Source organism: Halichoeres trimaculatus, unplaced genomic scaffold (assembly GCF_033239565.1).
Source record: "Halichoeres trimaculatus isolate MK-OKI-2021-1 unplaced genomic scaffold, fHalTri1.1 fHalTri1_scaffold_6, whole genome shotgun sequence".
Classification (NCBI taxonomy): Eukaryota; Metazoa; Chordata; class Actinopteri; order Labriformes; family Labridae; genus Halichoeres; species Halichoeres trimaculatus.
Genome location: NW_027437184.1, coordinates 527 through 17,035, shown reverse-complemented (window position 1 = coordinate 17,035; position 16,509 = coordinate 527). Strand labels below are relative to the sequence as shown.

The 16,509-nt window shown below is 42.0% G+C and overlaps 1 protein-coding gene across 1 annotated transcript in view; it reads right to left on the bottom strand.

Annotated features, from left to right (window-relative positions):
* Nucleotides 1–13,539, bottom strand: part of LOC141791699 (complement C3-like) — a 57,974-nt gene extending 44,435 nt beyond the window's left edge. Inside the window, exons 1-17 of the mRNA XM_074672335.1 lie at nt 13,463–13,539; nt 13,110–13,308; nt 11,722–11,884; nt 9,888–9,979; nt 8,153–8,241; nt 7,043–7,125; nt 6,691–6,778; nt 6,447–6,549; nt 6,036–6,156; nt 5,524–5,639; nt 5,203–5,355; nt 5,000–5,099; nt 4,798–4,892; nt 4,515–4,706; nt 4,026–4,181; nt 3,769–3,895; nt 2,987–3,058 (exon numbers count right to left, since the gene is read on the bottom strand). Of these exons, the coding sequence (XP_074528436.1) occupies nt 2,987–3,058; nt 3,769–3,895; nt 4,026–4,181; nt 4,515–4,706; nt 4,798–4,892; nt 5,000–5,099; nt 5,203–5,355; nt 5,524–5,639; nt 6,036–6,156; nt 6,447–6,549; nt 6,691–6,778; nt 7,043–7,125; nt 8,153–8,241; nt 9,888–9,979; nt 11,722–11,884; nt 13,110–13,308; nt 13,463–13,539 (2,026 nt within the window). The remainder of the gene's footprint in view (nt 1–2,986; nt 3,059–3,768; nt 3,896–4,025; nt 4,182–4,514; nt 4,707–4,797; nt 4,893–4,999; nt 5,100–5,202; nt 5,356–5,523; nt 5,640–6,035; nt 6,157–6,446; nt 6,550–6,690; nt 6,779–7,042; nt 7,126–8,152; nt 8,242–9,887; nt 9,980–11,721; nt 11,885–13,109; nt 13,309–13,462) is intronic.
* Nucleotides 13,540–16,509: the final 2,970 nt, after the last annotated feature.

Sequence of the window (16,509 nt, the reverse complement as noted above, 5' to 3'; positions counted from 1 at the left end):
AAATGGAATTCATCAGTTCAATGAGAAATCTCTCAGATATTCAGGTCCTGGCCCTGACTGAGACATGGATCCACCTAAAAACACAGCGACACCAGCTGCACTCTCTATGTGCTCTACATTCTGTCACACACCTCGCTCTGCTGGACGAGGAGGTGGTACAGGTACGCTCATTCCAGACAGCTGGACTGTTACCAATATCTGTCCACTGAGCAACAAAACAGCACTACTTTATCATGCTTTAAAAATTACTGCGCCAATGAAAGCATATGTTCTGGTTGTGTACCACCCAGCAGGGGGTCATCTGAATAGCTTTGTCCCAGAACTCAACATGTTACTCTCTGACATCCCTGATGATGGCACACCACTGGTTGTCATGGGAGACATGAACATGAACATTGAAAAGACACAGGCAAATGATTTTCTGCCACTCCTCTCCTCTTTTGGCCTCAAACTGGATTCCCTCTCCTCCAACTCACAAAGCTGGCAGAATTCTTGACTTGGTGCTGACTGGTAACTGCTCCACAGCAGAAGTGACAGTCACCCCACTACACCTCTCGGACCATTTCTTGGTAAAATTCTCTGCAGCCTTCTCTCAAACACAAGCACGCATGCAGATGGTTTCCTTCCACAGAAACCTGAGGTCCCTCACAGCAACACAGCTGGCTGATGCAGTGTCCTCCACACTGCCCAACCACTCTCAGTTCTCTTTACTGTCCGTTAATCAGGCTACACTCTGTTCCTCTCTGGCATCGGCTCTGGACAAACTCTGCCCCCTAGTGTCAAAACCTGCTAAGACAAAGCCACCTGGTCCATGGCTCTCTGAAGTTCTAAAGGAACAAAGAGGAGGACTCAGGGCAATAGAAAGAAAGTGGCATGAATCTCAAAAACCCACCGACCTGTCCTCATACCAGCTAAAACTAGCATCATTCATATCCTGCCTTCAAGCAGCAAAGGAAGCCTATTATCAGAACGAGATCTGTGCTGCCACTGACACAAAAAACTGTTTATCCTTACTCTCTCCTCCAACCACTCAGCCCTCCACTGCACTGACTCCGGGCGAGTCTGCCTCATTTGTCACTGAGAAGGTTGCAAACATCAACAACCTGTTCTCTGACCCTGACCAGCTCTGTCAGATCCAACCTGCTACTGACGCCACACTCTGCTCTTTTGCTCCTCAGAGTGTAGAGGGGGTCTCCAGACTTCTCCTAAACTCCAAACCCACAACATGTCCTCTTGATCTTATACCTACCAGCATCCTGCAGACCATTTTACCCCAAATCAAACCTGCAGTCACACACATTGTCAATTCCTCCTTGGAATCTGGGGTCTTCCCCACAGCTTTTAAACAAGCTCAGGTCGCCCCACTGCTTAAGAAACCAAATCTCAACCCAGCCCAGGTTGAAAATTACAGTCCTGTCTCACTACTGCCTTTCCTGTTAAAAATACTTGGGTGAACAGTCTATAACCAAGTGTCTGAGCATTTACTGAAAACCTGGCTCCAGCTGTGACCACTCCACTGAGACTACATCCTGTCAGTCACAGAATCACTGCCACCGGCTTCAGCTGCTGGTCAGTCCTCTGCCCTACTACTGCTTGACCTGTCTGCTGCCTTTGACACAGTAAACCATCAAGTCCTCCTCTCCACACTCTCTGAACTTAGCATCTCAGGATCTGCGCCGTTGTGGTTCAAGTCCGACCTCACAGACAGATCCTTCAGAGCGACATGGTGAGGAGAAGTGTTTAAATCACATGGATGAAGGAACGCCACCTTCAGCTAAATCTGTCCAAAACTGAGCTCATTGTCCTCCCTGCTTGTTCCTTGGTTGAACTACAGATTAATGTCCTGCTTGATTCCAATCAACTTGTGCCACAAACTCTGCCAGAAATCTGGGTGTCCTGATGGATGACCAGCTGACCTCCAAGGTTCACGTGGCTTTGATTGCTCAATCTTGTGGATAGGACCTCTTTAACATCAAGAGGATCAGAACCTACCTGACCCAACAGGCCACCAGCTTCTGGTACAGGCTCTTGTGATATTATGCATCGACTCCTGCAGCTCCCTCCTAGCAGACCTCCCTGTGTGTGCATTTAAACCTCCGCAGATTTCCCTCTTTACCATGTGCACCCTGTAAACCATGATCCCCCCTTATACAGGATTTCCCCCTTTACCATGATACCTTTGTTTACCAGGATAACTCTGTTTACCAGGATAACTTTGTTTACCAGGATAACTCTGTTTACCATGATAACTCTGTTTACAATCATAACTCTATTTACCAGGATAACTCTGTTTACCAGGATAACTCTGTTTACCATGATAACTCTGTTAACCAGGATAACTCTGTTTACCAGGATAACTCTGTTTACCAGGATAACTCTGTTTACCATGATAACTCTGTTAACCAAGGTAACTCTGTCTACCAGGATAACCCTCTTTACCATGATAACTCTGTTTACCAGGATACCTCTGTCTACCAGGATAACTCTGTCTACCAGGATAACTCTGTTTACCAGGATAACTCTGTTTACCAGGATTTCCCCCTTTACCATGATAACTCTGTTTACCATGATAACTCTGTTAACCAGGGTAACTCTGTTTACCATGATAACTCTGTTAACCAGGGTAACTCTGTTTACCAGGATAACCCTCTTTACTATGATAACTCTGTCTACCAGGATAACTCTGTTTACCAGGATAACTCTGTTTACCAGGATGACTCTATTTACCAGGATAACCCTCTTTACCATGAAAACCCTCTTTACTTTGATTTGGCGCTGTATAAATAAAGACTGATTGGTTGGCTGTAAGGAAATAATCAGCCTGAGGTCAAGTTGGGAAAGATTCAGCTCATGAAGCCCACAGTCCCTGGGACTTTATGACTGCAGATTATTTGTAAAAAGGTTCTTGTTTTTTTTTTAAGTCAGTTTACCCTTTGACGTTAAGAGTGTCATCCATATGATCAGTAACAGGAGTATTGATTCTTACACAGGTTAGTTCTGACTTCAATCATGGTGCCTGCTCGTTTCTTCCTGCTAGTGGTTGCTGGACACTTTAATTCTGAAAAGAAAAAAAACATCCAAACATCACAATAACAACAAGAAAAAAGAAAGACCTTGTGGTAACACTCAGAGTTGACTCAAAACAGATCATGCGGAATTGTTGGTGTCGTAAAAGTAGGAAAGTTGTGAACAGGGAGAGATAAAACTGGAGTTTTATTTCTCAAATGTTTAGAGGGCTGTTGAATAGATCAGTGAAAAAGACACACAGCTGACTCAGCATCAGAGGGTGATGAGTCTGGCCCTGGTGGTTTTCTGTTTTTTTAAATAAATTTGTTTCTGTGTGTAAAGTAAAATACTGTAAGCATCCTAAATAAAATCAGAAGGTGGAAGAGCTGTGTTGAAATTTCCTGATCTGTTTAACGGCACTTGGAGCATACATAATGTATGTCTGTTTTAATGTATGTCTGGAACCCTGTTCACTGCTGCTGTCTTGACCAGGATACTTTTTAATGTCAAAAAGATTTTATCTCCTGGTTAAATAAAGGTTTAAAAATATGTATTAATTTTCAGACTGTGCTCAGACATTTCTGAATGTCTCTGTACAAACTCCTGCATGGTCTGAAGAGCTACAACTGACCCCAGCTCCCACAGTGTTAAGACATTGAGGGATTAGCTATTTTTTTTTGTCTCTTCTCACACACTTCCTGCTTCAAATAATCACAGATAAAAGAAAACGACCAACGACAGTGAAAGCTTAAGTGATTTTACCTTGTCTGTAAGGTGTCGCTGAAGTGCTGGACACAAACAACAGCCCAGCATCATAAAACACGCCCATGTTGTCCTGTCCTCCACCTGGTGTGCAGCCTGTGTCAAACTTTTCTACAACATCCCATATCTGAAGATAGATAAGGTTATTCACAAACACAGCTTCATGATCTTTAACCATTTATGTTTGTGCTTTAACCAGCAATTCAACCCGAACAAAGGTAATCAGTTGGCCTCTCTGAGAGGATGGAAGAAACTACCTTCTTCTGAGTGAGACGGTGCTTGTCATTCAGGACATACACGCCTTTGTCCACCGCCACGAGCCCCACTCTGGCCCCTGGATCTCCAGTTACCTTCATTTTAAAGTTATATCGAGGCTGGTAATTGGTGCCAGATCTGGTATCTTCCAACTTCAACTACAGGCGGCAGGAGAAAGAGACGCTTAGAAAAACATTCTCACATCTTAAAATCTTGTTTCCAACTTTTTTTTTTTTAAAGACATTTATTGTTATTTTCTGTCATGCCTTTAATGTGATAGTAGGACAGTGGATAGAGGAGGAAAGGGGGCGAGAGTGAGGAGAGACATGTGGGAAAGAGGCCACAAGCCGGGATCAAACCTGGGCCACCCATGGCAGGGGGAACCTCATGGAGCGAGACCTAAACCACTAGGCCATATTCGCTCCGTTTTCACTTTTTATGAAGTAGTTTGGATCACCCCATTTCTGGTTTGTTTCTGCGACATGTCTCACCGAGCCCATACAGGAATCCTTGACATCAATCCACAGAGAGTCTGACACCACTTGGTTAGCACTTGTATGGTAGTAGGCGATGATACGGAAGGATGGCATCATTTCTTTGGTGATGCGAAGTGTAGAGCCGATGCTTACTTGACCTGTTGTCCTGTGACTGCCATAACTAATCAGCTGGCCTCTGCTCAATATCTGGAGACAAAACTGACTGTTCAACACGACAGGATGGACACGTGTGTTATTTTCTGTTTGTACGAAGGAACAAATGTAAATAATCACTCACCAGATGTGTTATTTGTTTCACTTCATTTTGCAGAATGTTGTAGCTGTAGGTGATCCTAATGTTTTCATGTAGAGTTACTTCAGCTCTGTCCAACCCTGAGAGAAAAGAATTTCACAACGAGGGGAAATTTGACTCTTTTATCACTTCAGCCGGCAGCGCTGATTGTATCACATGTTGCTTTGACATATATGATGTTTCTTACCTATGTGGATGTACTGGTTGTTTGTTGCCCTGTATGGTTGGGCTTCCATGGTGGCAGTGGCTTGCCTTTCTCCTGAGAGTTTGGGAGCATTTGTCTTTGCCTAAAAATGTCAAACACACACTTCAACAGATGAACCTAATATAAACATGTTTAATAAATCGCAGACTTCAGATTTCAATCTAACAATCACACAAACAACCTACCTTAATGTTGAGTGGTTGGATCCTTTTATCTGTATTAATGGTCAGTCTGGCCATACCATTGGCCTCCGTTTGGCTAGTCAGTGCCTGTGAGCCTGCCTCCACCAGCACGTCAACATTAGGGGCTGGAGTTTCATCGGGGTTCAAAACTTCAATCTGGCATCAGAGGCAAAAGAGATGAACTTTTATAACCCATCTAACAAATCTTTAACTTCATACATGTCTTTTGCATACAACTGTTGTCTCTGTATTAACACAGTGAGAGAGACTTTCATCAGTTAGGTCTTGTCATTTTTTTTCTGTCAGTGGAAATAAGTTCTGTACCGTTAGGTCAAAGTAAAATCCTGGTTTGAAAAAACTGGGCGTTCTCCTGAAATGGATGGTATAAGGTGATGTCACGATAGGGATACCTCTTTTCTCTGCTGCCACCATTTCATCACCTGTTGAAAATTCACAAAAAGTTAGATTGTCCACTTAAAATAAGTCAGAAAGACTCCTGTCGATAAAAATCGCAGTTATCTTTTTGAGTATCAGACAGCGATAATGGGCCACCAGTTAAAAACCCATCGAAGAACCTGGCAGGGCATATTTCTTCCACTGAAATCAGTCCAGGCCCTACAACGTTTGGTGAGCTTTGGACACAGTGAAGCCGAGCACTCTGAGGTTAAATAGGCACAGGAAGCAGGGCACGGCACACTGCAATAAATACGAAATGACCCTCTCGTTCATAGAGACATTGATATCTTCAGCTCAATCATAATCTATACAAAAAAGTCAAAATCCAAGGAAGTGAAATGAAAGTAAGAGTGCAGCACAAACACAAAGCTGTCTCTTACCGCTGTGTGTTAGCACACTGACAGACACGTATATGTGCTTGTTCACCAGTTTGCTGATATCTATGTTGGGCAGGTTCATGTGCTCTCTCTTCAGCGTGGCCGTTCCAGTTCCTCTGATGATCTGAAGGAATAAAGTGTTGAAATGCACACAGATGGTAAGGGTGTGTTAAATTATGTAATCTCTTGGTGCTGTGATATTAGAGTCCAGAGGGTACATGCCTCCTGCTTTGGACCAAGTCCAAATCAATCCGGATGACTTCAATTTAACAACTAAAGATTTCAGGCTGGATTTTAATGAATTCACACTCCTATACTGTGGCTGTAAACACCTGGAACACAACCTACTCAAAATGATCAACCAACAGTCAAACTGGCAGACTGAGCAGCAGCAGAGCGTGGCTTAGTGCTCACCGCTTGTCTCTGGACCGAGCTGGGGAAGCTGGACTTTTTTTCATCATCCATATACCCAAAAACCACCCACGCCGACCCGTCTACCTCTTCACCGAACAGATACCTGAAATGTGTTGAAAGAAAAAAATGGAAATGATTGACATTTATCTACACTGAGGACATCAAAGCATACTTCTTACAGAGCGGGCTTTGAACAACAGCCTCTATTTTCAATGAGGTCTTTGAACAGGAAACAAAAACATACTTGGCTTCAATGGTGACATTAAGCTCCGTGTCATCCACGTAGAAAAAGGGTGTAGAAGGGATCAGTTTTACCTCAAAAGTAGGCAGCACTGTGAAAAGAAAGAGTTTTATTTATGTCTTTGGTTTTAAATCTTTGAGGGATGGTATGTCCCTTTTGTTGGAGGGTTGCAACCATGAAAGCAACAGTGACACACCGTTAGCTTTGGATGCAAAAAGACTTATGAGCTCAGCTGTGTTGGAGAAACATGTAGTTGCCCCATGTGCCCCATGTGCCCCATGTGACCCCACTTTAAAAGAAGAACACACACTTTAAGCTCAGGTGTTGATAGGAGCAGGTTGGCTAGAGGACTCACCGTACTCCTTCACCTCAAACGGTGCTGTAAAGCTCTGCTGAGGGTTGCTTTGATACTTTGCCACCACCTTCCACTGTCCAGAACTTCACACACCACACCACACACACACACACACACACACACACACACACACACACACAAACACACACACACACAAACAAACAAGATTCCTTAAAATGTTTGAACATTTTAAACCCTCCAATATGCTTACATGAAACATACATGTGTGTCCAGAGTTGGATAACTGTGGAAAATACCAGCGTTACAAACATAGATTTTTTTCCTCTTTTCTAATAACCTATTGATCAAAAATATCGACTGCCTAACTGTTAACCAGGAGTGAAATGTGGCGCATTACGTTGTGTCAGACACATTAGGTATGATGATTGGCTCAAGGTCAAATTAAACTTCATTTTTTCATCATTATTTTGAACAAAGAGCTGATGCTGATGCTGGAACTCTTCAGCTCACTCACGCTCTCACTCAGCTTCCTGCGTCTGTGTAACCTGCAGTCAGAGACGATCTCCTGCAGCGACTTTGGATCAAACCAACTCCAGGGAGAGGGGTGGATGCTAAGGTTTGGATCTAAGGCACAAGAAGCCGACTTTGACATCATTAGAGGAACATAATTAAAAAGGGGGATAATCAAATCCCCTTTTTATGTCCCTCTTAATGTTTTTTCTTTTAAAAGGGAGATAATCAAATCAGGGACAGAGGTCATTGATCTTTGCTGATGGTACTGCTGCCCCCACAACCCTGGATAAGCAGTGGAAATGAAATGAATTGAAATGAATTGAAATGTAATGTAATGTAATGAGTCAGAGGGACAGCGGGAGACTCCTGCCTAAATCTGGAGCTTTAGCAGCTCTGCTGCAACCCAGCTCACTCGGCACAAGAGCTGCAAATAACAAGTTTACAAGTCTGGAGTGGTTTTCCAAAAAGTAACATCACCATTACTTTTTGCTGGTAAATAATTAAATTTATTAAGGAGTTAGTCAGTTTCTAATTTCAATACTTCTTTGGAAAGTAACCAGGAACTATAACTTACTACTTTTTGTAAGTAATTTGCCCAACTCTGGGAATGTCGTGTGATGTAGGGGAACTACTCACCTGACGATTTTCCCCAGTGGGAAACTATAAGAGTACATTCCTGATTCCAGGGAGACCAAGCTGGTTTCCACGGTGATGCCATCAGGGTTCTCCAGACAGAAACAAAACGGGTTTATACACTGAGCTTTTCAAACCAACCTCTTCTTATCCTAACTCCTGAGCATAGTCTGTTTTTAATCTCTGTGCCTGATTTCCTCAGTGATGACATTGTTTTGGTGAAGGGAGGTAATGGTTGCATCAGGGCGTAGAGAGTGAGTCAGAATCATAAAGAAGTAACTTCAGGTTTTATTGCTTTAAGTTGAGGAATGAGCTTAGACCTTTAATCAGAAAGGTTACAGGCATTAGGGACCGTATTTGTCCTTTTTATGTCCCCTCTTACTCTGCCACATGTTCTGCTGTTTTTGACCAGTTTGGGCTCGTCAGTCTGTCTTCTTTAAGTGAGTTAATTGGTTTATAAGACGCCCACTGGGTCCCCCGGTGATCCATTTCCTCCTTGTCTCTTTAAGGAGCTTTTCATTTCCACACTGGCCCATATCTTAATATCATAAAGCACAGCTTATTAATGGAGTTATGCCTGTGAGTTTTAAACACGTGGTGGTGACTACAGCGGAAAAAGTCTGGCTTAGACACTTCTGTGCTTCAAATGACATCTCTAAGCTCTTTTTCTTTCAAAAACCCTTGAGAGAATTGCTCATGGTCAGTCGAATGCTGTCTGAGAGGAAAAAAGCTAACAGCACTGAGTCAGCTCTGTTGAGGGTTTGTCATGCTCTTCTCTTATCCACAGATTCAGGTCACTGTGTTGTTTTTGTTCTGTTGGACCTGTCAGCTGCTGTCAACATGGCTGCCACCGGAGATCTTAGCGTGGCTCAGATCCTGTATCACAGGTAGAAGTTTTTCTGTACTGGAACGGATGAGTCGCATGTAGCACCTGTCACATGTGGAGTACCTCAAGGTTGTTTTCTTTCCCCCCTTCTGTTCTGCCTTTACGTACTTCCTCTGGGGTTTATTCTCAGAAAACACAGCATTGCCTCTCATTTCCATGCTGATGTTAATCTAATCTACATGAAAAACAAGAAAATGCGTACTTCTGTAGCTGGCTGCTAAAGTGCAGCTGAAGTGCAAAAAAGGTATGAGCGTAAGTGAATCTTTTACATCTGAATGATAAAGAGGCTGAGGTCATGTTGTTTGGGCCCAGCCATGCCTCCATCATTCATGCTGATCTAGATCCTAGCCAAGATCTGACACAGGCTATAACAAACCAAGGATTTAGACTGGACTCTGATTTTAACTCAATCGATAGGCTACCAGTTTCGTTTTTGGATTAAATTTCAAATAATTTTATTTACTTTCTTCACAGCCTTGCCCCAGAGTACCCATCTGACCTGCTTCAGACTGACACTGCCCCATGCTCTGTTTCAATCAGCAGATCAAATTATTTCTTCTGTTTTAAAATTATTTTGGGGCTTTTTATGCCTTTAATGATGGAGGAGAGGACAGTGGATAGAGCGGGAAAGGAGCTGAGAGTGGGGATTTGAAACAGGCCATAGGCTGGACTTGAACCCAGGACACCCGCTCGAACGCTGTTCTATTGTTTTTTTTTTGTCTATTAATGTTTTTCTTCACTACCAGATATTTATAATCAAGGATTATGTACAATGATTTGGCAAACTTATTTTAAAGTGCTGTTTAAATAAAGTTAAGGCTGAAAAAGTAGAATTAAGAATTGAGAGATTACCACAATCTCGATGGCGACGGAGGCGTCGGTGTCAGTGTGTCCTCTCTCTACAGGCTTCATTCCAGGAGTCACTCCAAACAACCTGTACAAGACTGACAAAGAAAGATATATGAATGAGTTAACAGAACTAACAAGCTAGCTACATAAATGATTACATAAATAAATAAATAAACAATATCTGTGGCAGTGAGTTGTTTATGATTTCCAACTCCAGTTTGTGATGTAGTTTTTTAATTTCTGGTTTCCACTGGGTCCTTTCTCGTCATGTAAGGAATCAGAATTGCTAACCTGGTTACTCTACATCATCCCCCACCAATCCTTAAATTGTGATTTATACTGACTGATTGTGACAATGATGTTGTTTCTCTCTAAAGACTGAGGAGTGAAGCTGACACTCACACACTGACAGGTTTCCCTTAGTGGCAGTATTTATTGTATTTACCCCACCTGCTTCTCTGCTGCTCCACAGGTTCCCATGGTGCAACCAGAGCTGTGGGTGAAGTGTCCTTTCAAAGGGGGGAGGGGGAGCGGCTCAGGTGTGTTGATTAAGGAGGAAACCATTCCAGATTTAAGCAGGGTCTGTTTCTTTGGGTTTGTGTGGGAATACATAGTTGGATTTTCATTACAGTTTGGTTAAAGATCATTTGAATACATACACGGGGTGTTATACATTCATGTGCTTTAAGTTTTCATGTTAGTTTGATTAATTCTAGTTAATTAGTATATTTTTTTCTAGCTGGTGGGTGGTTCCAGAGGGAGGGGCTTAGCATTTAAAAGCCTCTGGCCAACATGGCCGTGGAGGAGTCTGTTTTTCAGAGAAGGACTGCTGCAGGTACAGTCATCACCCATGGACAAACAGTTTACATGTTTGTTACCGCTTTGTTTTTCTTCTTCCGGAGATCTTCATTTTTGCACCTGTTTTGCAAGTAAAGCACAACCTTCACTTTTGGTAACTCCAGCTATCGTCAAGTTTTTTTTTCTGTGGACCCATTTAGTAACACTAATATCAAATCACTGACCTTTTACATTTTTTTTCTAAAATAATTTGATCAACATTAACATTGACAGGTGTTTACCTTTTCCAGAGTGTCCTGAGATAAAGATTGTTATGATTTGGCGATATATAAATGAGGACTGATTGATTTAATGATCCATTGATATCAGAGGACAGTGCTAAAAGGACATAATGAGATGTGAGGAGTTTCTAAGTGATCTACAGAAGTCTCTCTTCTAGATATCTGCCTGATCCTAATCCACACTGTAAAATAAGATTGTCTACTGCTATTTTCAGCTTTGTGATTGAGCAGAACCAGACTGATTTAAAGCACCTTTAGGTCTCCATGACAACACCACGCCGGCTGATGAGGTTAAGTAGAGAGAAGAGAGATCTTCGCTTTTCTCTGCTTAAAACAATTTCTGTGATTAATTTTGTAGTGGTGGTGGACACTGGAGCCAAACTGTCAGACAGAAAAAGGACAGAGCAGCAGCACCAGGCTGTGAGTAGAGATAGATATAGACAGCTGCTAAACTATGGTACAAACTGACAAAGTTAGCTTGTTGTTACGTTAGCCTATAGATACTTTGGAGCACCAGGCTGCCGATAGCGCTGCATTTAGCTGGCTACTACAACATTTGCTTTATGTCACATTTCAAACTATAGTATTACGCGACTGTACTGATAAATATCTTATCTTGGCATCAACAAAAAAAAAAGAAAGAAAAAAGCAAATTGAGTTAAAGCCAGTTAAGTAAATTTCAAATCAGGAATAATAAAAAAAAAGCTTTACAATTATATTTCTAGTGGCACAAATCTTAGTTAATCATATGGACTCACCAGAGCTTTCTGGAGTGTAGATGGTCTTGTCAGTTTGGATAAAGATGAAACCAAACTGGAAGGAGACCAGAACAATCCTCTCCAGCATCTGACCAGGAAACTTAGCTTGCAGGTACACATAGTGCTTCTGGTTTGGGTCTCTACTGAAGTATCTCGCAGGGATCTGAGAGAAGACACATAAATGAGAAGGCCATAGACATTATTAGTTCTTCAGCCTAAAACTCCTGTTCTGCTCTTTTTCTGTTTCTTTTTCTGTTTCCTGTGGACATCACTAAAAATGATGTGTCAAACAGTAATTCCAATCTAACATTTGACTGAAACTCGGACAGGCCCACAAATAACCGACCTGTACCATCCTGTTTTTTGGTTCCCTTCTCTTGAGGTATTAGGCACTCTGATCTGATGGGATTTTTTTTTAGAATACTGCAGATTTTGCAAATTTTTGCACTCTGTCTACCAAACACTGAATTAGAGCCAAATCAGTAGGCACTGCCAGTAAAGTAGGGGGTCTGGATTACAGCCATGGACTTAAAGCCTCATTCTCTCCTGAATGGGGGCGTGGCCTGACGGCGTGTCATCTTTTCAAAGCCCCACCCCAATAAAAGCCCTCTGCTCCAAGCAGAGCTGAAGAAGGAGGATTTCCAGGCACACCAGAATTTCACATCACTTTTCAGAAAAGACCTTCAAAGTCATGTTTTAGGTAACTATAAAAATAAAATTAAGTAACGAAGAATTGTAATGATGAGGATGACATTAAATATTCAAAATAATTTCTGATTTGAAGCCATCTTCAAGTTAAAACAGGAATTCACAAAGCTATATGTTTTCTATTTGTAGTTTGTAATAAAAAGAGACTAAAACTTTAGACCTGTTAAGGCAAAAAGTCAGGTGTACTTTGATTATTGAAGTGCCGAGTAAAAATTTGTATGTTGATGCACACTTCATGTCCTTACAGTTTGAGGGTTGCTGTTTTAGTACTGGGCACTTGGTCACTATGTCTTTTATCACCTTGTGCTATTTGTTGGTTATTTAAACAGCTGGTTTCCCTGAACCAACTCTACCTTTGGATACCAACAAAGAAAGCTTGAACCTTGATCTTGATATTTGCTCTTTCAATAAATGTTTCCTAAGTCAGTGTTCTTTCATGACAGACCCCCATGCTGACTACACGCATTTTTAAATAAAATATACAATTTTTAAAACCTCCTGAAATGAGAGAAACCATTTCAGCTGAGAATGAATTGTGTTTGAGAACCTTTGATTTCATTGTTAAACACACACACACACACACACACACACACACACACACACACACACACACACACACACACACACACAGAAACAAAATTAACGTTATCAAGTTTCAACCTGTTGCACTCCCTCATTACCGTTACTTCACCAAAGTTCTGATAGTTGTCTCTGGCTCTCAGGGTCACAAGCGTGGATGCCAGCAGTTGAACTTTGGTTGGATGATTCCTTACAGAGATATTTACTTCAACCTCATGCTGAAATGTGCAATCTTGAATTTCCACAAAGATTTTTTCTGCTACTCCAACACGCAGCAGGTTTGGGGCAGACATCACCTCCCTGGGGTGAAGCAGCAGAGACAGAGATAGGTTTTAAAGTCTTTCTACATTTATTTGGTGAGTGTTAGTACTTGAGAGTTAAAAAAGGAGTATTGACAGTAACATTAAGAGTATCAGCAGTGGAGTAGACCATAAGTGCAAACATTTCTACTTACAGTTGAGGTTGAAAAGCCTGAGACACCAGAGGAGAAAACACCACAAAGGCCAGAGGCCACAGTGAGCTCCAACACATGACTCCGATAGTTCCCATCTCTGCTGTGAATGCCTGTGTCACTGCAGTATTTCCCCTTTATACACTGAACTCCCCTCCTCTGAACCTCTGTAATATGTTTGTTTAAGGATACTGCCAGTAATGGGAGAGGTTTGGACGACTTTTGTCTGACCTTTGCTCTTCTGATATAAAGCTAGAAACAGCAGATGTTTTTTTCCTTTTGGACATTTCAGTGAACTTTATTTAAAAAGTGTGTCTTAGTCTTTCAGAAATGTATGTAAACTCCATGTCTTAAATAAATGTGGTGAATACTTTTTAAGATTAAAAATAAATAAATAAATAAATACATAAATAAATAACTAAATCTGTCAGGCTAGATGAGGGGTGGCCAACCTGTGACTCATGAGCCTTTCAGTGTGAAGTTCTTTGATCCATTCATAAAAAAATTAGTTTATTGTTTTGAGTAGTGGTGTGCTGATTGATCTAAAATATATTAAATTTTCCAAATTCACACAACACAATAATGGACATCAAGATTTATTTCAAAGACACAGATACACATGCACTTCTGCACAAAAAGCAGCTAACATACCAAACAGTTTTTCAGGACTGATTAAATCACAGCTGCTCAGAATCCACAGGATCTGCACACAGCCTGAAGATTTCCAGCAAACCACTGTAGTGTTGTTCTCCTTTTTGTCTAGGCTCAGGAGAGCACACGCCATAAAGGTCACCACGGGGTCCAGGTTGGGGTTGGGGCGGGTTCTGAAGGTTAGGGTTAAGGGCTAGGGTTAGGGTTAGGGTTAGGTTAGGGGAAATTTACAGTGACACCCCCCGGTTCATCAATCGACTGGCCGGTTGAATGGGAATGTCAAGGGCTTGCACGGGCCGGCGCGTATTGTCTATCCATGGTTCCTTGTCAATAACCTTGACCCTCTTTGGAAATGGAGCAGTTAGAGGTGAGAGGGAGGGAGATGAAGGAGCGTGTGTGGAGAGATGTGTGTGTCTTTGTGTGTACATGTATGTGGTGCTGGTGTTGGGGGTGGGGGGGGTTTGGGGGGGGCAGATGGTGGGATATGGTTTTCATGTTTTGGGTTCATATTTTTAAGTGCAAAAGGCTTCAAGTTCAAATGGTTGAGTTTAGGGTCAAGGGCTGGATTATGGTTCAATTTTCATAAAGATCCCAAATTTGGTTAAGCTTAGGGGTAAGTTTAGGGTTAAGGTTTTTCAGATACAGATTATGAACTTGGTGTGACTGGTATGGTTTGGGCCTCAAGATAAAATGGTTAAGTTCGGGGTCTGGGACTATGTAATGGTTGTATATTCATAAAAAAAGGTTATTTTAGGGTTAGATTATAAACTAGGTGTGACTGGTTCGGTTTAGGCCTCAAGTTCAAATGGTTCAGTTTAGGGTCAAGGACTGGGTTATGGTTAAATTTTCATAAAGGTCCCAAATTTGGTTAAGCTTAGGGGTTAGTTTTGGGTTAAGGTTTTTCCGGCATTGATTATGAACTTGGTGCGACCTGTTCGGTTTAGGCCTCGAGTGCAAATGGTTAATTTTAGGGTCTGGGACTAGGTAAGGGTTGTATACTCATAAAAATGGGTTATTTTAGGGTTAGGTTATAAACTTGGTGTGACTGGTTCGGTTTAGGCCTCAAGTTCAAATGATTCAGTTTAGGGTGTAGGGAGGAGTTAGGGTTATGTTTCATAAAAATGGGTTAGGGTAAGGGTTAGGGTTAGGGTCAGGGTTATGGTTAGGTTTAGGGATAGTTGGGTTAGGGTTAGGGTTGGGTTAGGGTTAGGGTTAAGGTTTGGTTAGGGTTTGGTTAGGGTTAGGGTTAGGGTTAGGGTTAGGGTTAGGTTAGTTAGGGTTAGGGTTAGGGTCAGGGTTAGGTTTAGGGTTAGGGTCAGGATAAGGGTCAGGATAAGGGTTAGGGTTAGGTTCAGGGTCAGGGTTAGGCTAAGCGTTAGGGTTAGGTTTAGGGTTAGGGTCAGGATAAGGGTTAGGGTTAGGGTTAGGGTAAGGGTCAGGGTCAGGGTTATGGTTAGGTTTAGGGATAGTTGGGTTAGGGTTAGGTCTGGGGTTAGGGGTTAGGGTCAGGGTTGGGGTTAGGGTCAGGGTCAGGGTTATGGTTAGGGTTAGGGTAAAGGTTAGGTTTAGGGTTAGGGTCAGGGTCAAGTTTAGGGTTAGGGCGGAGGGGGGGCTTAAGTATGGGCTCGTGGGGGCCCAGTGGAGGGCAAGGCACAGGTATGAGTGTCAGGTCCCCGGGGCTTGGTGGAGAGCAAGGCACCGACAGGAGGATTGGGTCCCTAGGGTCTAGTGGAGAGCAAAGTACTGACAGGGGGGTGGGGTCCCCAGGGCCCGGTGGAGATTAGGTATTAGACTTAAGGGTCTAGGGCTTGAGATGTAAATTAAAATTGATATAAATAAATTTATGTGAAGGTGTCAAAATAAGTACATGATAAAGGAGAATAAGTGGAGTAAAGCTTAAAAATGTTTTTGGTAAGATAGTAAAATTGTTTGAACAGAATATTTTATAGTAAGGAATATATTAATTTATGATTTATGTTTTTACATTGGTCCAGCGCTGGATTGTTTTTAGGACTAAATTTCAGAACACGTCCTCAGTAGTGCACCTTGAGGTCATCGGATGTTTCGGCCCTTTATCACTAGACACCCTCTCTCAAGGAAGGCCCCACGGGTTTGATCAGGACCCGTGTGTGTTCTGTAGCCAATTTGGTAATTTTTTGTGAAGTTTTTTTGAAAAGTATTTTTAAGAGTTTGTAGAAAATATTAGAGTTGAGAAAACTTTTTTCCATAAAATTGGGTTAGGGTTAGGGTTAGGGTTATTTAGGGTAAGTCCTAAATAAATGTCTATAATCGTTAAATGACAGAAAAAATGTTCTGAATTAAAAAAATTTTTTGGGGAGGGGGTGTTTGGAGGAAAATCTCTGATGTGCTGAGTTAAAAACTGTAAATACTGTTTTTTG